At 43.4% G+C, this 25,015-nt stretch overlaps 1 protein-coding gene across 2 annotated transcripts in view; it reads left to right on the top strand.

The window, feature by feature from the left end:
- The window catches only part of SLC24A4 (solute carrier family 24 member 4), a 104,212-nt gene that overhangs the window by 68,322 nt on the left and 10,875 nt on the right, over positions 1–25,015 (top strand). The window contains exons 4-11 of one of the 2 annotated variants that reach the window (XM_083436758.1): positions 4,802–4,876; positions 5,329–5,413; positions 6,515–6,618; positions 9,266–9,340; positions 11,105–11,130; positions 11,877–11,930; positions 14,288–14,430; positions 22,871–23,040. In XM_083436758.1, the coding sequence (XP_083292884.1) occupies positions 4,802–4,876; positions 5,329–5,413; positions 6,515–6,618; positions 9,266–9,340; positions 11,105–11,130; positions 11,877–11,930; positions 14,288–14,430; positions 22,871–23,040 (732 nt within the window). The remainder of the gene's footprint in view (positions 1–4,801; positions 4,877–5,328; positions 5,414–6,514; positions 6,619–9,265; positions 9,341–11,104; positions 11,131–11,876; positions 11,931–14,287; positions 14,431–22,870; positions 23,041–25,015) is intronic. The other variant, XM_083436759.1, reaches the window with a different exon arrangement.

The raw sequence follows: 25,015 nt of genomic DNA on the forward strand, positions 1-25,015 counted from the left end.
TACATTTCAGGTGCAATTTCTGCTCATTGGACACACCTTCCGTCAGAAGGGGGTGATTTTTGTTGATTCTCCTCCCCTCTGCAGCTTCTTGTGGCCCCCCAAAATCTAATGTTAGAAGACCTTCTAAAACAGTTTGCTGGGAGGGGGTGGGTTATGCGGGGGGTGGAGCAGTATGAGCAGAAATCACCCTCCTTCTCCCTTCCACCAGCATTTAATGGATTGAAGGTCCTTTTGAAAAAGGAAGGACTCCTTCTGTTCACAGAAAGCACGCTTAGGGTCCAGGTCTATAAGATGGCTGCAAGTTACAAACCCATTTCTGTTTTCGATTTCAGGAAGTAGTAATGGCTTGCCTATGATAAAGCCTCCTCTTTTCTCTTCAGCAGTTCTACAAATTTCTGAACTAATTCAATTCAGTATCCATAATCAGGCTCAGTTATATTTACATTTCTGCTTTAAAGCCACCTCTTCAGTGGTTTCACATTTTAAATGCAAATTGTTCTTTTCAATTGTACTGTTTTAAAGAATAAATCTGAATTTCATGTTTGTATTTTGAGGAATCGGATGATTCAAATGGCCTCTGGCTAAATTGCTATTTTAATAATAAAGGAGATTAGAGGTCTGTCTTGGCGAGGAGAACTGGGAGAGTGTTTTGGCACCCCGTATTGCTGCTGTGACTAGCAGAGGGAGGTATGGGGCCAGGGATTGATCAGACCAGGTAAGAAGAAGGGGCATAAGAAAGTTGAAGGTCATTTTTCCTTCTGGGCCATCTTCCACACAAAAGGCTTTGGGTTGCCATAACCGAAAGTCCTCATCCCTGGTCCTGTTGCTGCTAAGGGCCAAATCAGCCCATAACAAGAGATCCCTGACCTACCATTTGATAGTTGATGAATCTGGCATGTAATACTAAGACCTGGAGAGGTGTCCTCAGAAGCTTTGCCCTTCTGGTTACTTGGTGCAGCAGCCACACAAGTTGGAGGACCTAGGGTAGGGTCACTGTTATTCATAGGATTGCAATCTTCTTGACCAGGAAACCCATCCATTTCGGATCCAGTTTCAATGGTTTGTTCTCAGCATTCGAAACTCCAATAGTCCTAGGCATTTGTTGCTACAAGGAATTTCATTAGCGCGAGCAGTTTCTGAGCTCTGGGTGCAGTACCTAAGATTTCAGATTAAAACTATAGAGTGGAAGGAAAGGAGGACCTTTTTCTGCTTCCCCACTTCCAGCTACTCTCTGAAGACTGGAGAAGAGACCCTCTTAAGAAGATTAGGGGGGCAGGCAGGGGAAACAGAACTAGACCATGTGAAAAATGAACATAATATTTTAGCTGCAGTTCATTCATTTTCAGCTCTGTATTCTTTCTTTCTATAAAAAGTGTGCCTAGACATTCCATTGTTGCACCCATAACCTAGGTTTAATGTGCCATTGACATCCTGGGCATCAGTGAACTAAAATGGACGGGAATGGGCGAATTCAGTTCGGATGACCATCATATCTACTACTGTGGGCAAGAAACCCGCAAAAGAAATGGAGTGGCCCTCATAGTCAACAAAAGAGTGGCGAAAGCTGTACTGGGATGCAATCTCAAAAATGATAGAATGATCTCGATTTGAATCCAAGGCAGACCTTTTAATATAACAGTAATCCAAGTTTATGCACCAACTACTGGTGCTGAAGAAACTGAAATTGACCAATTCTATGAAGACTTACAACACGTTATAGAAGTGACACCAAAGAAGGATGTTCTTCTCATTATAGGGGATTGGAATGCTAAAGTAGGGAATCAAGAGATAAAAGGAACAACTGGCAAATTTGGTCTTGGAATTCAAAACGAAGCAGGGCAAAGGCTAATAGAGTTCTGTCAAGAGAACAAGCTGGTCATCACAAACACTCTTTTCCAACAACACAAGAGACGACTCTACACATGGACATCACCAGATGGGCAGCATCGAAATCAGATTGATTATATTCTCTGCAGCCAAAGATGGAGAAGCTCTATACAGTCAGCAAAAACAAGACCTGGAGTGGACTGTGGCTCAGATCATCAGCTTCTTATAGCAAAATTCAAAATTCAAGCTTAAACTGAAGAAAGTAGGAAATACCACGGGGCCAGTAAGATACAATCTAAATCAAATCCCTTATGAATACACAGTGGAAGTGAGGAACAGGTTTAAGGATTTAGATTTGCTGGACTGAGTGCCTGAAGAACTATGGATGGAGGCTCGCAACATTATACAGGAGGCAGCAACGAAAACCATCCCAATGAAAAGGAAATGCAAGAAAGCAAAGTGGCTGTCCAATGAGGCCTTACAAATAGCGGGGGAGAGAAGGCAAGCAAAATGCGAGGGAGATAGAGAAAGATACAGGAAATTGAATGCAGAATTCCAAAAAATAGCAAGGAGAGACAAGAAGGCCTTCTTAAACGAGCAATGCAAAGAAATAGAGGAAAACAACAGAATGGGAAGAACCAGAGATCTGTTCAAGAAAATTGGAGATATGAAAGGAACATTTTGTACAAAGATTACCATAATAAAGGACAAAAGTGGTAAGGATCTAACAGAAGCAGAAGACATCAAGAAGAGGTGGCAAGAATACACAGAGGAATTATACCAGAAAGATATGGATGTCTCGTACACCCCAGGTAGTGTGGTTGCTGACCTTGAGCCAGACATCCTGGAGAGTGAAGTCAAATGGGCCTTAGAAAGCATTGCAAATAACAAGGCCAGTGGAAGTGATGGTATTCCAGCTGAACTATTTAAAATTTTAAAAGATGATGCTGTTAAGGTGCTACACTCAATATGCCAGCAAGTTTGGAAAACTCAGCAGTGGCCAGAGGATTGGAGAAGGTCAGTCTACATCCCAATCCCAAAGAAGGGCAGTGCTAAAGAATGCTCCAACTACCGCACAATTGCACTCATTTCACACGCTAGCAAGGTTATGCGTAAAATTCTACAAGGAAGGCTCAAGCAGTATGTGGACCGAGAACTCCCAGAAGTGCAAGCTGGATTTAGAAGAGGCAGAGGAACCAGAGACCAAATTGCAAACATGCGCTGGATTATGGAGAAAGCTAGAGATTTCCAGAAAGACATCTACTTCTGCTTCATTGACTATGCAAAAGCCTTTGACTGTGTCGACCACAGCAAACTATGGCAAGTTCTTAAAGAAATGGGAGTGCCTGATCACCTCATCTGTCTCCTGAGAAATCTCTATGTGGGACAAGAAGCTACAGTTAGAACTGGATATGGAACAACTGATTGGTTCAAAATTGGGAAAGGAGTACGACAAGGCTGTATTTTGCCTCCCTGCTTATTTAACTTATATGCAGAATTCATCATGTGAAAGGCTGGGCTGGATGAATCCCTAGCCGGAATTAAGATTGCTGGAAGAAATATCAACAACCTCAGATATGCAGATGACACAACCTTGATGGCAGAAAGTGAGGAGGAATTAAAGAACCTTTTATTGAGGGTGAAAGAGGAGAGCGCAAAATATGGTCTGAAGCTCAACATCAAAAAAACGAAGATCATGGCCACTGGTCCCACCACCTCCTGGCAAATAGAAAGGGAAGAAATGGAGGCAGTGAGAGATTTTACTTTCTTGGGCTCCATGATCACTGCAGATGGTGACAGCAGCCACGAAATTAAGAGACGCCTGCTTCTTGGGAGGAAAGCAATGACAAACCTAGACAGCATTTTAAAAAGTAGAGATATCACCTTGCCAACAAAGGTCCATATAGTAAAAGCTATGGTTTTCCCAGTAGTGATGTATGGAAGTGAGAGCTGGACCATAAAGAAGGCTGATCGCCGAAGAATTGACGCTTTTGAATTATGGTGCTGGAGGAGACTCTTGAGAGTCCCATGGGCTGCAAGAAGATCAAACGCATCCATTCTTAAGGAAATCAGCCCAGAGTGCTCACTGGAAGGACAGATCCTGAAGCTGAGGCTCCAATACTTTGGCCACCTCATGAGAAGAGAAGACTCCCTGGAAAAGACCCTGATGCTGGTAAAGATGGAGGGCACAAGGAGAAGGGGACTACAGAGGACGAGATGGTTAGACAGTGTTCTCGAAGCTACAAACATGAGTTTGACCAAACTGCGGGTGGCAGTGGAAGACAGGAGTGCCTGGCGTGCTCTGGTCCATGGGGTCACGAAGAGTCAGACACGACTGAACGACTAAACAACAACAACAGCTCCTAGCTTTCGCATCTTGGTTATTTGTTCATAGTGTTAGGGCCATCAGGAGCTCCCTAGTGCAGCTGATGGGTTCACTGTCAGTGCCGGTCAAGAAGCCTCACTCTGTCCATTTGCAGGTGTGGTTTGAATCCAAACTGTGCTTGCAAGCAGACTTCAAAGCCGCTCACTGTAACCACTAATCAGCAGTTATTGAAAGCCCTTTTGAATTTTGACCACTCTACTGACCTGTCAGTGTTGACCCATGGGGGTGGGAATTAAGAATCTAGCCTGCTGGCCAAATCCAGCGCTCCACCCTTATTTCAGATAAGGAGATGGAGGACACAGAAGACAGGAAAGCTAAGGGTAGGGGACCTAGGTGAAAAGTGGCAGAAGGAAGGGAGTACACAGTAGAACAGGAATGGAGAACAAATGTTTATTAGACTCCAGCTCCTACCATCACCACTGCTGCCACGAAGACTTGGTACTTGTAATGGGCATTCTTTCTAAGTGATTCAGTTGTCAGTTGAGTTCAGGGTTCATTTGTTTAATTAGGATCAGTACTCAGTACTAAGTGAGTTTCACTTATGACCAAGTTTTGTAATATATTCTTGTTTTTTTCTCCAACCCACAGGCTCTGTATATGTTCTATGCCTTGGCTATTGTGTGTGATGATTTCTTTGTTCCATCTTTAGAAAAAATATGTGAGGTACGTAATAGAGGATTTTTGCTCTTTAAAACCTATGCATTCACAGTTGGTAGACTTAAGGGGGAGAAGCTGCATCCCTGCCTGACAAAATGGAACCTATATTATTTCATCCTTCACATCAAACACGGGACTGTTTGTTCTAACCAGGAATGGGGGAGGGGGGTTGATTCAGGTCTTATTTGAAGCTGAATCTACCAAGGTCACGCTTTCTGAAACAATATGCGAAGCAAAACATTAATCAAAACTGCATATCATAAAAAATGTGTTTATTATTGGAAAAATGTGAAACTGAGAGAACCAAAATGGACAGATCCTTCCATTCTTAGTTCTAATTGTTTGTGGTCTGCTTCACCCCAGCATCTGAAGGCCATGTCAGCCAAGAATGGCATTTTAAGATTTAGCATTGCTGCCAATCACATACTGAAATAATGGGTCCCAAATGTTTCTTTCAGAAACTACATCTGAGCGAAGATGTTGCAGGAGCCACATTTATGGCTGCAGGAAGCTCAACCCCAGAGTTATTTGCATCTGTCATAGGTAAGGAATCTCCTTTATAGTGTTCATATGCACCAGTTTTCCAAAGGAAAGGGTGCTAAGGTGGCTACTACACAGATGTGTGCATGGACCACTGGTATTCAAAATAACTATCCTAATGACGTTCAAGTGGGAGCCTACTTCACACAGTAATCATACACTGTGTCAGGGGTGGGAACTGGTGAGGGCAGATCCAGAGGCAAATGTGGGTAGAACGATGGGTGTAACTTATGTTTGTACAGTCAGCTACACTTCAGCCACACACAATGTCCAGGAGGGCCTTCACCCCTTTTGGGATGTTTTTGGCTAACAGGGGGAGGTGCTGGTGGCTGTTGAGAGAAGGAGAAACTTTTTCCTCATGAACTTCCTTAAATTCACATCCAAGTCTCTATTTCATTATGCACCAAAGTGAACTTTAGCATTAAATGCAGACTTCTCTCGGTTTTTCTACATACTGTCTTGTCTTTCTGCTTTCCTCGTTAGACTCATATGCTAATCTGTGTGCATCATTCCTCTTGCTTCCCCTGCTTCGATTCTATGCCCTTCCCTCTCCCCCTTCATTTGTTAACCAAATCCTTATGCTGCTCCTCGTCTCCATGCTTCCAGATGTTGTTGGCTAATAGCTGGAGAAGGTGGGAGTTGTAGTACAACAAAATCTGGTGGGCTATATGCTCCCTTTACTGTTCTTGGGTTTCCAGCACTCTAAGCAGCATTTGGCCCCTCCCACGTAATAATGTATAATGTATATTATTTTGGGGACCTCCCTCTCTTTAAGTAGCTTCTGTTGTTGATGTTTCATCATACTACTACTCCTCTGGCACAGCTTCTGGGAACGTAAGAATTTGCCATGTACCAAGTCAGTCCATTGGTCCATCAAGATCAGCATTGTTTACACTGACTGGCAGAGGCTCTCCAGGGGTTCAGGCACAAATCTCTCCCAGCCCTACCTGGAGATGGTGGGTATTGAACCTGGGACCTTCTGCATGCAAAGCAGATGCTCTGCCACTGAACTACGGCCCTTCCCAAGGATCGTGTCATTTAGTTGTTATTTTTAGCATATCTATTACTAACCCCCTCCTTCTTTCTCCCTTTCTCTCTGTCTAGGTGTGTTTATCACTCATGGTGATGTAGGAGTTGGAACCATTGTTGGTTCAGCCGTTTTCAATATTCTTTGCATTATTGGGGTCTGTGGACTTTTTGCTGGACAGGTTAGTAGGTTTCTTTCATTTTCTTTACCATTACTTCTGCATAGGGTGGTAAATCAGATAATATAATATGGAGTAAATCTTATTTAAAAATCAAAGGAATTGTGTGATTGTGAACATAATAAGCTCTGTTCATTTCCTGATGATACCTAAATGAATCAACTTGAAGTAGTTTCACAGTGTCCTGGCTTGTTTAGCCAAAGTGTGGTTTGTTTTTTCATCTGAACCCAGCCCAGCAGGCTAACCATGGTTTGTTTTCTAGTAATAACCCATGTTGTGAAGCCGTGGTTTGTTGTTGGTTTATGAAGCATAGCTTATTTAACTATGGTTGGGTGGTGTATCCAACCCCAACAGTCTTGCTTTGGCATGGTTTACATGGACACCTCTGCTCGGGTGTTCACCAAGCTACAGAGCAACAGCACCTGGATTTGGAGGAACAAGCCATGACTTGTTTGTTCCACTGTAAGATTTATTGTGGTTTGTTGAACAAACCATGGTTAAAATAAACCATGCCTTAGTGTTATGTGCAAACCCAGCTGGTGTGTGCGCAAATATAAATATACTTGTTTATTTAAAAAATACTGGCTTGAGGGAGACATATCTTCAGTTCTTGTGATGTAGTGCCATATCTAATGTCCTGCCTCTTAAGGGAAGTATTTCTTTTGGCCTTATTCACAGAAACAAGAGACTTAACAAATGTGCTATAAGTTTTGGGCTTGCTGTAGTTTCTGTTGACCAAAGTGGATCTGATGCTAAACTCGCACTTGTATTTGAGCAAATCTTTTAAAAACATTAAATAAGGTTTGGAGGGGAGCAGCAGGTTACGGACTATGGCATATACATTTTTTAAACTTTCCCTCCCACATCACAATCCCAGTGAAAATCCCCTCTCTCCAGAGGTGCTTTTCAGCTCTGGGGGAGAATCTGCTCTTCCTCTTTCCAGAGTGCCTCTCTCCAACACAGCAGGCTGAGTCACAAAGAACTGTAGAATATTCCCCTGCAGCTTTGTTGACACTGGCCTTCCTTGGGAACGTGTGTGTGTGTGTGTGTGTGTGTGTGTGTTGCACCTGTTCTTAAAATATTAATGGACATTCATTAAAGTTTACCAAACAAGTAGAAATATTCAACTTTGACATGGAGAAAAAGCACTGTGTACTCATTCGAATATAAGGAGAACATTAGGTACTTCTGCTATTCAGATGAATGTTCTTTAGAATACTTCGTAATTACTAAAGAATTACTTCTTTAGAATACTCATCTGAATAGCAGAAGTACCTAATGTTTCTCCTTATATTCAGCTGAGCACACAGCCCTTTCTCTACTTTGCAAACCTGAATATTTCTACTTTCATGGTAAATTGTAATGAACAAGAGGTGCAGTCCAGCCAAAATGAAGCACTTCGAAGTCCATTGCTTTCGCTGGTAAAGACTTGTGCATATGCTCAATATCCCATGGTTGTCGGTGGGATTTAAAAGTGTGCTTAACTTTGAATTATGCCCACAAAGCATCACACTGTATAACTGTTTTCCTTGTGGGTGCTTAACCAGACAGAATTAAGACCGTGTTGTTCAGAATTTTTCTTACGTCAGAGTGAAGCAGTTCTTCCATAATAGCCCTGAATATCCTACAGCAGCTGTGGGGGACCCTTTGGTCCTCCAGAAGTTGCTGAACTACAACTCCCATCATCCCTGGCCACTGGCCATGCTTGCTGGGCATTGTAGTTCAGCAACATCTGGAAGGCCAACAGTTTCCCCATCCTATGGTATGAGGGCTTTCATTCTATGTGGTAGGGTACCCTGGATGAATACCCATGTGGCTACTGCTTTCTGATGTCTCCCGTGTGGTTCTTAAAACATAAGAACATAGGACCATAGGAAGCTGCCTAATACTGAGTCAGACCATCAGTCCATTTGACTCCTTGTTAATTACCCCAACTGGCAGTGGCTCTGCATGGTCTACCTACTACTAATTTTGGCCCTTTCCCTTGAGATCCAGAACTCCCCTTAAGAAAAAAGAGCCCTTGCTGAATCTAGTTCAACATCCCATTTCCCACAGTGGCCAACAATATGCCTGGAAATCTCCCAGATCTATCTCCCAATGTTGTTCCCCAGCAAATGGCACTAAGAGGCTTACTGCCTCTGATCCTGGTGGCACTACATAGCCATGACTAGTAGCCATTGATAGCCTTGGGCGGGGGGAGACAGTTCCTGTTGAAAAGCTTGCCTATGCTGCTCTGATAGCAAAAGAAGATAAGAGACCATGCATGTTGTGTTGGGTGGGCAGGATTGCATTGAAATAGCTCATAGACTGTATTAGCACGGTTCTTACTACATTAACATGGTGCCCTCCAGATGTTGTATGACTACAATTCCCATCCTCCACAGCCAGTTTGGCCAATGGTCAGAAATGATGGGAGTTGGCATCAAACAGCATTTGGAGAGGACCAGGTTGGCTATCTTGTCCTAAGTCATATGTGATGAGCAAACAGAGAGATGTGCTTGCATATGTGAACCGGCGCTTTGTTCATTAGCATTGCTCATGTATAGTAAAGCTACTATACAACCAGGTATTTTCAGAATCAGTCCTTTAAAACCCTAAGATGAAAGGATGGCTAAGGAGTAATTCTGGAGTAACTCTGTCCTCTTTCCAGGTGGTCCGTCTCACCTGGTGGTCTGTGTTCAGGGACTCTGTCTACTATACCCTTTCTGTGATCGTGCTTATCGCGGTAAGTTTCCATTTTTGACCTGCTCCTCCATGGAGTTGTGAAGAGCCTGAATTTGAGACGTGCTGTTGCCACCAGAAAGTTCTTGTTTGTTTTAGGATTTCTTATGATAATCAGTAGATGAGGTCACTTATGATGCTTAAAACTAAATTTAAAACTAAATTTCAAAGCTCAAAAAACTACTGAGCTGTGAATCTAGCTGCCGTTCCCATCCTCAACTGGAACTGGAAGTCCTCCCACTTATGATGTTACCTAGGGGAGTGCAGTGTTCAAGCCCCATGCAATCCATCATTGCTGGCTCCATGTTTGAGAGGGACCTGGGCAAGATGGTCTCTGGTGGCACTTTGATTAACCCAGATGAGCTTACAGTACCTGACAGTGGTAGAGGGAGCAACGATGCTTCAAGTAGCTCTGGCTGGCTGGGTCTAACTGCCATTCTCACAATGTTCCCGGAGCAGGGAACTGCATTCTGTTGTAGGGGAGAACTGCATGCAAATGCACGAACAAGGTCTTAACTTTCCCCCCCCCAAGGTGAAAAACCAATATTAAAAACATATTTCTGGATTCCAACAGGAGTGGGGAAGAAGTTGGGAGGCCAGTTTAGAAATGGTTGAGTAAAGCAACCTGCAGTATTGCTACTCAAAACTACAGTCTTCCCAGGGCCACTTTTTATTTAAAAAATAATACATACGTCAAGTAGAATAGAAACATTGCCACCCGACCCCACCCCCATTCACCATGCCCCCCCCTCCACCTCTTTCCCCCTTTTCTTCCTAATGTAGCACTAAATGTCTCCACAAGTGAAACTGATCTGTAGAAAATGTAACAACAACAACTTATTACTTATACCCTGCTCATGTGGCAGGGTCCCCCCAGCCACTCTGGGCGGCCTCCAACAGGAGATTAAAAATACATTAAAACATCAGTCATCAGGCCTCGGTCCAGTATACCTGAAGGAGTGTCTCCACCCCCATCGTTCTGCCTGGACACTGAGGTCCAGTGCCAAGGGCCTTCTGGTGGTTCCCTCTCTGCAAGAAGCCAAGTTACAGGGAACCAGGCAGAGGGCCTTCTTGGTAGTGGCGCCTGCCCTGTGGAATGTCCTCCCACCAGATGTCAAAGAGAAAAACAACTACCAGACTTTTAGACTTTCAGAAGTCATCTGAAGGCAGCCCTGTTTAGGGAAGCTTTTAATGTTTAATAGGTTATTGTATTTTATTATTCTGTTGGAAGCCGCCCAGAGTGGCTGGGGAAACCCAGCCAGATGGGCGGGGTATAAATAATAAATTATTATTATTAGTCATTAAAAAACTTCCCTAAACAGGGAAACAATAAAGAGACATTCCACATACTTTTGTAAACCAAGAAATCTTTAATAAAAATATGTTTGAAAAAATGGGGGGGGGGGGAATGCCAGGGCTTCATGATAAACCTGTGTGTAATATTTCATTTACTCCCCACCACCTCAGTGCTGTTAAACCTAAGGCACTATCTGCATCCGTACAATATAATTGCCACCTTATTTTGCCACAAACACCCAGTATAGATGTGGTGTTGAATTTGGCCTTGACTGCCACAACAGTTATACAGTATCAAACATTTGAAGTGGTTGAGAGTGAAAGTCATTTTCTGCCCAGAAACCATTCTATGCCAGACCTTAATATCTGCCTCTGTTAAACCTTTTCATGTGCTGTGTAATGTACTGGAAATTCGTTAAATTGTGCTAGAGAAATATAATTCTTCTTTCCTCTCCTTTCTCCCCCCTTTTAGTTTATCTATGATGAGAAAATTGTATGGTAAGCTGTGGTTCTTATTTCTTACACGTGGATTGAGGATTAGAATGCAACCCTTTCTTAAGTATTTTGGGCCATATGACAAGAGAGAGACCCCTGGCTTGAGCCCATTCTGTCATTGCAGTTCCGATGATTGAAATAAGTGAATGGTTAGCCGGGGTGAAGGGGCTGGTGAAGGTCACGTAGCATTAGATAAATGAATAAAGTGATGCTACAGTGTTTCAGGGAAGTCTTTGCTGAAGAAAGGTGTCTCAGGAGAGGGAAATGGTTTGGCAAGCAGAGTGGCAGAGGCTGTTAGACCTAGAGAATGCCAGTTCAGAAGGTAACACTGGGCAACAGAGAAAATGGAGCTGAAAGCAGAAAGGATGGCATGAGAAGAGGCTAAAGAGATGAAAGTCCCAACAAGCCAAAAAAAGTAATTATGAACAAATTGGGATCCGAACTTCCAAATAATGCAGATAATGAGACGAGGTGCAAAGGGAAAGGGGGAGCAAAGAGCTTTTGCCCATGACAATAGTTAGTTTAGTTAGCTTATTAAATTTACGAATTGCTTCCCGCAACAAAAAGCCCCAAAGAGGCAAATCTGTTTGCATGAACGATGGGAGCCCTGCATGCACAAAAGGCAGAAAATAATTGCTCACAGTGGTATCAGTGGTGCTTTCCCAAGAAAAGTACGCTTTGTGGCCTAGTGACAGCACTTCTAATTGCACCTGGTACTTTACTAATTTCCTTCTTTTTATTTCTTTGAGGTGGGAAAGTCTTGTGCTCATCATTATGTATTCGTTCTATATACTTATCATGAAGTAAGTACTTTTCTTTTCTCCCACTGATCTTTAATTGTGTTTGGCTATTGTTAATCTGGGGGTGCATTGTGATTTAATGCATGCCTAATGATTACTCAGATAACATCACCTTTTCCTTTTATTGCTGTAACATTCCCCAGGCTGGATAGATTTTTGTCTGGATATATATTGTGTGCAAAAAAGCACAGAGAGTTAGCAGTTTGGCCCTGTGGAGGCTGCCGTAGTACTGAAGGGAGTTGCAACTAAGAAGAAATACTAATATGGAAAGTGGGTTTCTTGCCTTCCATTGTCTCCTTAAGCTAACCAAACCCTCCCCTGCAAATCTACTCCAAATGATTGCTGGTAGGGGTGGGGAAGAAATTTGATTCAGTTTGCATTTGAAGGCAAACCTATCCAATTCTGAAACAAATGGAAACTTAAAAACAGCCATCCTTTGACATTTACACTTCTCTGAAATATGCAATGCAGTTTTCCAGCCATCCACTCTGTACAAATATGCACAACAAGCTGCTATGGAAATGTGGAAAACTGAACCTAAGACTGGAAAAATGAGAAGCTGAGAGGAACCAAAACTGATGGATTCACCCATTCCAACTTAGGGGAGCCTCTAGAACAGCATGGGAGGTGATTTGGTGTGGTGTGCAGATTGCAAGGGGGAAGGGGATTTGGTAAAAATGGCCTCCTGGGCTGTTTCACTGATAAAAGGCATCCTCTAGATCAAAGAACCTTTCATCAGTGGAAGGAGTGGATGGCGCTGTGGTCTAAACCACTGAGCCTCTTGGGCTTGCTGATCGGAAGGTCGGTGGTTCGAATCCATGCGACAGGTTGAGCTCCCATTGCTTTGTCCCAGTTCCTGCCAACCTAGGAGTTTGAAAGCATGGCAATGCAAGTAGATAAATAGGTACCACTGTGGCGGGGAGCTAAATGGTGTTTCCATGCACTCTGGCACTCATCAAGGTGTCCTGTTGCACCAGATGCGGTTTAGTCCTGCTGGCCACATGACCCGGAAAGCTGTCTGTGGACAAATGCTGGTTCCCTTGGCCTGAAGCGAGATGAGTGCCACACCCCATAGTTGCCTTTGACTGGACTTAGCCACCCAGGGGTCCTTTACCTTTTACTTTTTTTACTATTAGATATAACCCAGCACAGGTGGCACTGTGGGTTAAACCACAGAGCCTAGGACTTGCCGATCATAAGGTCGGTGGTTTGAATCCCCGCGAATGGGTTAGCTCCCGTTGCTCGGTCCCTGCTCCTGCCAACCTAGCAGTTCGAAAGCACGTCAAAGTGCAAGTAGATAAATAGGTACCGCTCCAGCGAGAAGGTAAACAGCGTTTCCGTGCGCTGCTCTGGTTCACCAGAAGCGGCTTAGTCATGCTGGCCACATGACCCAGAAGCTGTACACTGGCTCCCTCAGCCAATAAAGGAAGATGAGCGCCACAACCCCAGAGTCGGCCACGACTGGACCTAATGGTCAGGGGTCCCTTTACCTTTACTTATAACCCAGTGTAAGTAAATACATGACTTGCAGTAGGAGAAAGGTTTGATCTTGAGAAAGATCAAAAGTCTGATGTGTATGGGAGATGTTCTCTCTCTCTCTTCTTCTTCTTCTGTTGCTGTTCATCTTTTTCATTTCATAGAGCAGAAGTAGACAATGGTCATGTTTGCATGCCATGTTGAACAATAGTTAATGGTTTGCCATGATCACACATAAAAGGGCTCTGTTCTACCCACTTGCATGCAGAGAAAGCAAACCATTACATCTGAACCAGGGATTGTGCCTTGTTTGAGGGAAGGCTCTTAGCCCAGTAGTAGAGTAGCTGCTTTGGATGCAGTAGGTCCTAGGTACAATTCTGCTGCACCTCCAGTTAGGGCTGGAACTGGGAGAGAACCTTGACTGAAATGTGGAGAGGTGCTATAGGAAGTTAGTAATAGTGTGTGTTCATGTAGCAATGCACCATGTATATTACATGGCTTTTATACCTGTGTAATATACACAATTGTTGCATGCATACCTTTTGTTTGTATGTGTACCCATAAAAGGCATAAGTCATGATCCAGCTGAAGCATATGTACTTTTAGACTCCATTGCATTTAGCGGGAGATATATAGGCATGCTCTTAGTTCTGCACTTGAAAATCAATGCTGTGTAAAACTGATTAATTTTGGCTGGATCACGGCCAAAGTGTATTGCATTCATCATCCAGTGATGTTCCCTGGGTGGCCTTTGGCAAATAGCTGTGTCTCAACCTACCCTTTTCACAGTGGTAACAAGCACTGCAAAGTGCCATAGAAAAGATTGCTGGAAGTTAACTATCTGCCATTAGAATGTTAACATTTTTCTCCCTCTATCCATCTAGGTACAATGTGAAGATGCAGAAGTTCTTTACTATCAAAAGCATGAATGTTGGCAATGGCAACACTGTCAACAGCGAACTGGAAGATGGTAATGAATCTTTTGACATTAGCTGTGATGACCCTTCATTGCCATTGCTGTGGAAAGGTAAGGCTAAGCAGACAGGAGCTGGACAAAAGCTTGACGAGAAATATTGTTCTCTGATAGTGTTTCTCCATACGTTGACAACTGGCACCTGCAACAAAATGTTGTGATGGGGAACACTCCTCTTTTCTGCCCCAAGTCATGCAGCTATGCTCTCCTTCATGACAGGGCATTCTGTTCCATTTTTATGTCCTGGTCCTTGCCCAAGAGCCAATCACCATTCTGTGGCAACTGAGTATGCTCAGTTTTCAACTGGGCTGTTTTGATGTGGGTGGTTGTGAGGTGTGTGGGTGTGTGAGAGAGAAACAAAATAAAAAAAATTCCTTCCAGTACCACCTTAGAGACCAACTAAGTTTGTTATTGGTATGAGCTTTCGTGTGCATGCACACTTCTTAATATACTAGGTATCTACTGGGTGCTACTGGAAGGATTTTTTATATTTTGATTCAACTATGGCAGACCAACACAGCTACCTACCTGTAACTAGAACTGGAGAGAGAGAGAGAGAGAGAGAGAGAGGCAGTTTTGGTTCCAAGAACAATGGTGCTCATGCCTGAACATCAGAAACAGAGGGTATGTTAGCCAGCTCCCACAGTCTCAAGCAGAATTATATAATATTTTCCAGTTCTTTCTTTTTTTCTTTCACTACTCTCTGAGAATTGTAGCTAATGTTAGCCCTACTCAGAGTAGACCCACTGAAATCAATGGACATGACTAATTTAGGTTTATGAATTTTAGTGGTTTGAGTAAAACATAGCTGGATGCAACCCAATCACATCTGACACAGCTAAGCCTTTTCAAAATTACCCCAGCGTGAGGGCAAGGAGCCCTTTTCAGCCTGAAGGCCATGCTCAGTTGTAGAGAAGCTTCCAGGGTCCGCAAGCCAGTGTTGGGCATGGCCAGAATCAAAAGGGAGTGGAGCAATGGATGCAACTCTTGCAGTTGTATGGTAGGCTACCTGCCAGATATGCAGAACTCAAGACTATCAGATATATCTCTTCATCATCCATCTAGCTAGCAGGTCAATTCCAGCCAAGCAAAAGCACTCAAGGAGGACACAGGGCATGGCTCATGAGGGGCATGTGCTAGGAAGGGAATCTAGCCTACAGAGAGTTCAGAGATGCTGGGATGACCACATGGAGCCCCAAAGACCGGGTGGGGGGAGGGTTATCCACCTTTGCCCTAGCACACATGTTCACATGATGCTAACACGGATCCTAATGTCTGTGCCTGCAGCTTTGCTGTGGTTTATTTATTTATTTTAGATTATTAATAGGCCACTCTTCGAGTGAAAGCCTCTCGGAATGGTTCACACCAATTTAAATCAACAATCAAGTCAATAGAAGGTACAATATAACCAGCATGTGACGGAAACAAGAGATAGATTAAAACAAGTAATGCAAGCTGCACAAACTAGGAATACCTGTGTGAATAAAAAAGGTCTTTAGCTGCTGCTGAAAAGAGAGATTTTGCACCAGGCAATTCTCTCTTTGCACCTGGCAAGCATTCCAAAGTTGGGCCACTGGAAGGGAAAATGCCCTATATCACCCGTCTTGCTGGCATTCTTGCTCTCAGGTACGGCCACACTTGTAGTGATGCACCTCAAGATTCCCACAGGTGCTTACTGGCTTCTCTTGGAATCTCAGGCTTATTTCTTGAATGGAAGCTGGCTCACAGACACGCTGTTTCTTCCCTGACTGACATGCCCTTGTGGCCACATAGATCATTCATGCAGATATATGCTCCCAGATGTATTATATATAGCACCGCCTTGGGACTTACGATAGCATTGTTTTTCATGCTGCATTCTGGAGGACCCTGGAGAACATCAGTAATAGGAGACAGTCGTCTCTAAAAGACAGCTTAGCAATATACAGCTACAGCAGAGCATTTTATGTATTCCAGGAGGCCATGCACAGAGCCTCAAAAAGGCCCAACATGCCTGGCAACGGCTCTCTTGCACCTAAGAACATGCAAAAGACTCGTTTGCAACATGCTGGGGTTCTGGTGCAGGTGTGCAGGAATCCCTTGACAAGTCCATACGAGTGGTGGAAAGCCTGGAAACTATTTTAATAAGGCACCAAACAGAACGTTTGTTTCAGCATTAATGTGTGGCCGCTGAGTGAGGAACAGCAGGAAAACTGAAGCATCCATAAGAGTGCTGGATTCCAGTGTGGAGCAAGTGTTCTGGCACTTTGGTATCATGTTGTGTCCTCAGAAGCAATTACTGGCACCCAGCTGTGCAAGATATGCTGCCTTTCACAGGCTTGTCTGTGAAGTTACCAGCAATTCCTGAGTGGGGAAAGTAACAGCCAAGAGACTGGTGCATTAGGTGGTACTACGAAGTGTTTGAATTTTCGAAGCGGACATTGAGAGATGGCTCTCACCATATACAGACAGTCTCAACACTTGTAGGAAGAAAAGTAGGCATTTTTTAAAAAACTGTTTAGAAAAGGAACTGCATCTTTTTCTTTCGTTCTCCCCTTCTCTTTTTCCCATTTAAACTAACGCTGCATGGAAGACTATATTTCCGACCCTGTTTTTTTTTATCCTGAAAGATTTCCATATCATCTATCTATCTGTCGATCATCTATCTATCTATCTCCTCCTCTTTACGGAAAAGAAAAGCTTTCACACAACAGTTATCGTTAGCTTTTTCTGTAAGGGTTCAAGCAGTGAGAATGCCAAAAGGTCTGTTCTTAGTTTTTGTCTTCCTTGCTTCGGTTTTTTCACTCAAGGGGGAATGTTAATACAGCGTGAGTATCCATCTAGCATTGTCCTTTGTAAGAGCACTGTGCAAACTGAGCCAGAATGAAGCTATTTGCCATGTTAAAGCTGCACAATAGCTTGCCTTCATTTGACCTCTCCTCTGCACAACTAAGTGCCTCCAGGCAGCCTTTTTGCTGCTAGCTGAAATATGCCACATCTTTCTGTTGCCCTGGCTGCTGAAACATGCCCTACTTGTAGCTTTGAGCACAGCCTCCAGCAAAGCTGCCCAGGTCCTTGGTTAACACCTCTCTGGGGTCAGTGGGCCTCAGATCTCACCTTAATCTTCTCCAGTGTATGAGTGCAAGGTCTGATTATTTTCTAACAAAGAACACCTGCTCTCTACCCAATGTATTCTACATCCTGGTGGTGGGAATTCTATTACTTGAGGGTGCAGATAAAAGGGAGGTTCACAGACTGCTGAGCGGCCTTTGAAGCTTGTAACTTTTATTGCTTCCAAGAGCTTCGACTGGAAAAACATAAAAGCTTCTATTACTGGATTCTCATATATAGAGAGCTTTTCACCCAGAGGAAAATCCAATTTCAGAGACAAGCCTTCTACGCAAGAAGAGAAGATTTGTACCTTTGCTGCTAATGCCCATGTTTTGACAGTAATAACATGGTGGCTGGACCCCCTGGTTTTTATTGTGATGGTCCACAGATTGGCTTTGATTTCTAGCTAGTCAATAGAAACCACATAGTGATTAAATACGTTAGGGCATGGGATTGTGTGGAATAGAGGTCAGCTGCTTCAACAACTTATTCACATTCCAGAGGGTGGCATTTATCTATTTCGGCAAAAACAACACAGAGATGTGTGGCACTCTAAAAGATTAACAGACTTGTTGTACCATAGATTTCCCTGGGCTAGAGCCCACTTTGTCTGATACAACTTACCCAAAACAATTGGGGCAGTGGTTCCCAAACTCCAGCACCACCCATGGACCACTTGAAAATTGCTGAGCCTCTTGGCAGACCACTTAATGATGTTTCTGCCCATTGTACCAATTGTAATTTCTTATATTGTATTACAATCTGAATTCTAAGAAATGAAAGAAGCAATAAAAGTACAACAAAAACATTACAATAAAAGTACAATAAAAAAATCAATTTGAATATTCAGTGCTATAGATGTGCAATCTCCCACCTTCAACCACAAATCTGCAGACACTCCGCAGACCACCTGGGTGAAGCTGGTGGACTACTGATGGTCCACAGACCACAGTTTGGAAATCCCTGGACCAGGGTGCTCAGAAGGAAAAAGGACAGGACTTCTACCTATTTGATAATTATCCAGAAGAGGACATTATATATTTCTGTAGCACTTTTACCTGAAGTAATTCTCGTTCCCCCTGCCCCACTTTACTCTAGAAGGTTGTAGCTACCCATGACAGATGCTTGCTTCCTCCTGGGGAATGACCTCCTAGAAAGGACTACTCCAGGGTATACAGCAGCTTACCTCTTAGTGGAACAGCCAAGGGGTAAAATGCAATATGTGCTCAACACTCTACTCAACCTTGAAACCTGTGTTTCAGTGTACCGTGTGGTGAATCCACTTGAGACTGCAGCGAGTTGGTGGAAACAACGGCATTGTTCTCCTAGGTCCCAACTCCACTCACGGAGGCAGCACATTTGTTCCCCCAGCCTGACTTGGCTATAAATGCTTATGGGTCAGGTCTGGGTATTTTCTTTAAGCAACGGACAGATTCTTTCCCCCATTCCCTTCTACAAAACTCTTCAAATACATTCCAAGCCTCAGCACATCCCATCCTCTTTGCCTGTTCACCAGTCTCTGTGCCTGCCTGTCCTTCAGATCTCCCTTCCAGGCTTTCCCATCTTCTCCACCTGAGAAGTTCCATCTCATCCTGCTGAGATTTATGCAAGCAGCACCCTGGTTTCCTTGGTACCCATGGCTTGGTGCTGATGTATAATCTCAAGGGGCAAAGAGAATCAGTTTGAAGCAATAGAGCCAGAGGACTTGCTACAAGCAAAAGAGTAATGTGCTGTGTTTGCAGTTAAGCTGCAGTTGGTGATGGAGGAGGAATATGATTCAGGTTGCATTTAAATGAAAACTTATTTAATTTGCACTTTCCAAAACAGTACAAGGACTGAAACACAGCCATCTTTTGAATTTCATATATGTCTGAAATTTGCAGGGCACTTCTCCAGCCAAGTAATGTGTACAAAAATGCATTTACTAGGATACAGTGTACATAAAAATACATATATCAGTCAAAATAACATTCAAAAATGCATTATGCTAGTGAAAACTGCTTGGTAAAAATGTGCACATTAGGGGAAACGTTTGTAAAATGTGTGTGTTAGGAGAAATTTGCAGTGAGTTTTCATGAGGACTTTAAAGAAAATTGCAAACTGATGTACAAGGAACTTAAGATTGGAAAAATGAGAAACTGAAACTGAGAGAAGCCAAAATTGACAGATTCATCCAGCCACAGCCAAGTCTTCCTGGGTCCAGAACCCAGAACCTTGATCCCTCTATACGTAGAGTACAGCCTTCATCCTTGTATATCCTCCCAGGTACTTCAATGCTCATTCCTCAGTCTCATTGGGGCTCCTCAAGCAAGTTCCGTAGCAACTGCATTGATGCTTCTGTGTTGCTTTTAATAATGTGCTTCACCCGAGAGAGGCTTCCTTAGTAAGATTAGCTCTTTAAAAAATGTCATGACTTCTTATTCCACTAAAATCCAGCGATAAGCATCTGTGGCTGTCTCTTGCTCTTGATAATAATCATACTTAATGGCACTTAGTACTCCTGTAGCACTTTTGCCTAAGTGCTCAAGTGCTTCTCATAGATTATTCTCAGTAATGCCTGCAACAATTCCATTAGATAGATAGAACAATATTTCCATCCTTATTAAAGGTATTGTGGCTAAAGCTAAGGTAGTGACATGCCTAAGGCCATCTATGTTAAGTTCACGGCTCAGCTGGCATTTGAACCAGGCCATTCCAGCTCATATATTCTGGTTTAACCATCTGAGGGGAGACTTTCACACTGGAGGTGAACCTTTGGACCTCTGGATGTTGAACTGCTGAACTGCAACTCCCATCAGCCCCTACAAGCATGGGCAATGGTGAGGGATGATGAGAGTTGTAGTTCAGACTTATAGGTTCCCCACACTGTCTTTAACCAGCTTCCTGAAGATTAAGAGTACCATGCATAAGCTGCAGCCTTCCAGCACCTATGGCAGTCATTGTGCTCGATCCAGACTGAGTGAGTTGTAGTTAATTCCCCACTGAAATTAATGGGGCTTTACGCAGTCATGACTAGTGCTGCCTCCAGGTTTTGGAGGCCATTGGGCAAGACACCCTCCAGGGGCACTCCTCTATTAGTGAACATAGCTCTTCACTTCAGCAGATTAAGGTTGACCCCGGATACCTGGCTATGCTGACCCTTGATAGGCATGACTAACTTTCAGTGGAGCCCAGGTTCAGTTAAACCTATGTGCAGCACAGAGGTGTAGTTTTTCTCAGTCCGGAGTCGTTCATGCTAATCCTCAACATGCTGCTTTCAGTCTTGATTAATTCTACATCTTACCTTCCACAAAGTTACTTGATACAGTGGACGCTCGGGTTGCGAATGTGATCCGTGCAGGATGCATGTTCGCAACCCGCAGCGGCGTGTCTGTGCACACGCGGGTTGCGATTTGGCACTTCTGTGCATGCGCAAAGCGCGATTTAGCACTTCTGTGCATGCACAACCTTCGAAACCCGGAAGCAACCCATTCCAGTACTTTCGGTGGGTCTGTAACCTGAAAAAACACAACTTGAAGTGTCTGTAACCCGAGGTATGACTGTACACATTTGAAAACCCATCCATTGGTTAGCTTATCCACACCTTTTGCTTCCTACACATGCCTTGGGTGAATGAAGGAGGTGGGAATCCTGGTATATGCCCACTCACCATGTCATTGGGCAGGTGTAGATACACACACACACACACACACAATCACTGGGACCACCTACATCTGTTTTCAAATGAATACACTGGGGGCCCCAGTTCAGTACAGAATTGTGTGAGCAGGGGCCAGGGACCCGTCATCTGAGCTCAGCCTTGAGAGATGCTTCAGGTGATAGCCTGATATAGTCTGAAACTAAATGTTAGTTTTGACCCCTTCCCTACCTCTCTCACGGGTCTTCATCTGTTTTAGATAACAGGCATGTGATCACCAGGTGTGAGATTTTTCTGAGGGTTCTTCTGTTATTCTTTTGTTTGAGTTGAATGTTTTCACTGATCTCCAGTGCTTTTGAACTGAAATTCTACACTAATGACTCATTTGTTTATTTCATTTTCCTGTTGACTAAATTTTCCTGTTCCTGCTAATGTAAGTAACCTGCTGTAAATGTATATGTATATATTTATCCAACTTGATAAGTGAGGCAATAAAGAATGGTATTGCCCCTCCATTCTTTCCCTTCCCCATTGTCCACATCCCCTTTTTCTCTGGGGTTAATATTTTACTTCATTGCAATGTGTTTTCTAACACCACATGTCTCCTGTCTGCTAAGCCTTGCTACACTTGCTATGTCCAGCTGGTTGCATTTGTTGTTAATACTTGCATGCATTTATTATGTGTTCCTTTTATTAATTCTCAGGGCTGCATGTCCCCCTGACCCCTCTGGTTTAGTAACAGAGTTAGGGATAACTTAAAGCTCCCATTTATATATAAATTGTCGCAATTCCTTTGAAACAATTATTTGCTAACCAGCACAGTAACCCGAAAAGTTACAGTGAAGACAAAAGCACCTTCTAAAACCATAGTTGAGGCTGAAAGGATTAAATCATTTGGTCGCTAGGGCAATGAACTGGCTACAAACGTGCTCATTCTTTTGTTGAATAGTAATACTCATTTTTGAGGAGCTGTCTTCTCTGTCTCAGCAGTGATTGACACTTTAGTGTTATTATTGGGTTGGACCCACTATGTGTGCGCAGAACTACTCCCACACTATTCTCCATGTTGTCCTGCTGACAGAAATGGGGGAGGGGATTTTCAGATATTCCCCTCCTTTCCCCTTGCAGCCCCCTGTGTCCCCTAAAAATCTCTGCTCAAGTGTTGGGGGACAATCTAGGAACAGCATGGGAGTTGGCACTGAGAGCAACGTGCAGAAGGTGTAATTAGTGAATATTGCCTCCTGGGAAAGGGCAGGTCTGAATCCAACCTGTTATAAGGAGTTATTTATTATGATGGTGCATATTCCAGACAAGTTATGCACTTTTAAGGCCTATTAACTCTGATGGCAGAGAGGTGAGCACATGCTGTTTCTGTTAAGATCAATGAGATGGAACTTGGGATAGATTGCAGCCTTGATTATAAATTTACCATGTGAAATTTAGTAGGTGCTATACAATAAGATTACCTTATAACAGACAAATTATTAAGCAGTTGATTAAATTAATGAAGGAGATTCGTGGGTCAAGGTGAAGTGCCAAGGGGAAACCTGCCTGTTTCCACACATACCCAATCTCTTGCCACACAACTGCAGCATAAAATGGCATTGTTGACGTACTACCTAATTTTGCTGATTTGCGGTTTTTAAGGCTCCAGGTGACATTACGCTTCAGCAACCTATAAAAGCCATTAAGGGGCAAGTAAGGGCAGAGGCAGGCACAGAAAAGGAAGCAGATTGTATAGCTAACCATTGGCATTGTGGTCAATAGTGAAGGGAACGCAACAGTATGGCCGAAACTCCGTTGTGATGGTCGATGAGATCATTTGTTCCAGTCCTCCAAAATATCGTTTCCCTGAAGCTGGCTTGCGAATAATGATTACAAACAAATTTGGGCCGAGAACCAGGCTACGGATGGCAAGCAGGATTATTATTAATGAGGTGAGTCTGCAAGGGCGGGAATAATTAAAGCGCTTACTCAATCATTTTTTTATTTTTCGCAATTCATTTCATCACTGTTATGTATTGTTTGTGCAGCGGTCAATGTATATGATGGTTTACGGAATAATTTATTTGGAAAGTACTTTGCCCAAAGGCATTCACAATCTACTAAAGTTTTACAGCGAGAAGGGAATTGGAAAGAGGAGGGATAGGGGCGAAAAAAGGAACGAGGGAACAAATGCATGTAATTTGTTGTGGTTCCATATTTCATTGTCTGAAATACTCCTTCACACAAGCTGCAGTCCTGAAGTACTTCTTCACACATGGATGTGGTAGCAGCCACCACCTTAGGTAGCTTTTTAAAAGGCATTAGATAAATCTGTAAGGGAAAGATCTATCAGTGAATATTAGCTGCAAAGGTGTACAGAACCTTTCTGTCCAGAGGCAGTATCTGGGGAGCAGCAATGGGAGACTGCTCTTGCCTTGACAGAAGCATTCAGCTGACCACAGTGTGGAAACAGGATGTTGGACTAGATCAGGGTGTCCCAAACTTGGATCTCCAGCTGTTTTTGGACTACAGTTCCCATCATACCTGACCACTGGTCCTGCTAGCAAGGGATGGTGGGAGCTGAAGACGCAAAACTTGAGTTTGGGAAACCCTGCACTAGATTAACCATTTGTCATATCCAGCAAGCCTATTTGTATTTTTGTGTGGTTAAGAATGAAGATCTGTGACAGCTTAAGCAAGCAACGACTTCATAAGGTAAAGGTAAAGGGACCCCTGACCATTAGGTCCAGTCGTGGCCGACTCTGGAGTTGCGGTGCTCATCTCACTTTATTGGCCGAGAGAGCCGGCGTACAGCTTCCGGGTCATGTGGCCAGCATGACTAAGCTGCTTCTGGTGAACCAGAGCAGTGCACAGAACGCTGTTTATCTTCCCGCCAGAGCGGTACCTATTTATCTATTTGCACTTGACGTGCTTTTGAACTGCTAGGTTGGCAGGAGCAGGGACCAAGCAACAGGAGCTCACCCTGTCGCAGGGATTCGAACCGCCAACCTTCTGATCGGCAAGTCCTAGGCTCTGTGGTTTAACCCACAGTGCCACCCATGTCCCTTTGAACGACTTCATAGGTAATACTTAACTGGATTTGGGCTCTTGTTTCCAGTGATAATGTCTAGGCTCATTGTTTCTGACCATTGGCCACTTGCCAACAACATCTGGCGAGCCACTGGCTCCCTACCCCTGGTCTAGGCAAGATGAACAGGAGGGCATTTTAAAGTGCACTTCTAGTGATGGCAAAAATATGGTCCAGATGAAGATAGGCAGCTATTCTGATTTCTTGTTAACCTAGATGCCCTTTTTGTAGCATACAGAAGATCCCATCTCACTGTATTTATTTAAAAAATAGTAGTTCACTTTTCCTCCAAAGGCAGCATGCATGATTCTCTCCCCCTTTCACTCATATTTTATCCTCAAAACAACCCTGTGAGGGTAAGTTAGGCTGAGATAGTGACCTTCATGATTGTAAGGGAGTTTTGAACCTGAGTATCCCCAGTTCTTGTCTGAGACTTTACTGTAGGCGTATTAAATATTCTTCTCTCTCTATTTTATCAATGTGCTACCCCTCCAGTTATTGAGATACCTTTCTTTTCTGCATTTCCAATGTTCTATTGGAGCTCAAGGGAAGGAATAAATTTTATGGTTCTTGATATTATTTATGTTGATGCAAGAGGAAAACTTAAAATTATATAGAAATAACTTTGGCAGCAGCATTTCATATATATCAACACGATTTTCAGTCTGAAAGAAAGAAAGAAGGCCACACATGTGCTGAAAATATGCCAGAGTAAATCTTTGGATCCAACCATAGAGGGCCAGAAATGGCTAACTGATGAATTCTAAAACCAGAATTGCCCAAAGATGACACGGAGGGAGGGAGTACTTTATGGAAAAATTATACAAACAAACAAATAC

This window comes from Podarcis tiliguerta (genome assembly GCF_965153285.1).
Source record: "Podarcis tiliguerta genome assembly, chromosome: 1".
Taxonomy (NCBI): Eukaryota; Metazoa; Chordata; class Lepidosauria; order Squamata; family Lacertidae; genus Podarcis; species Podarcis tiliguerta.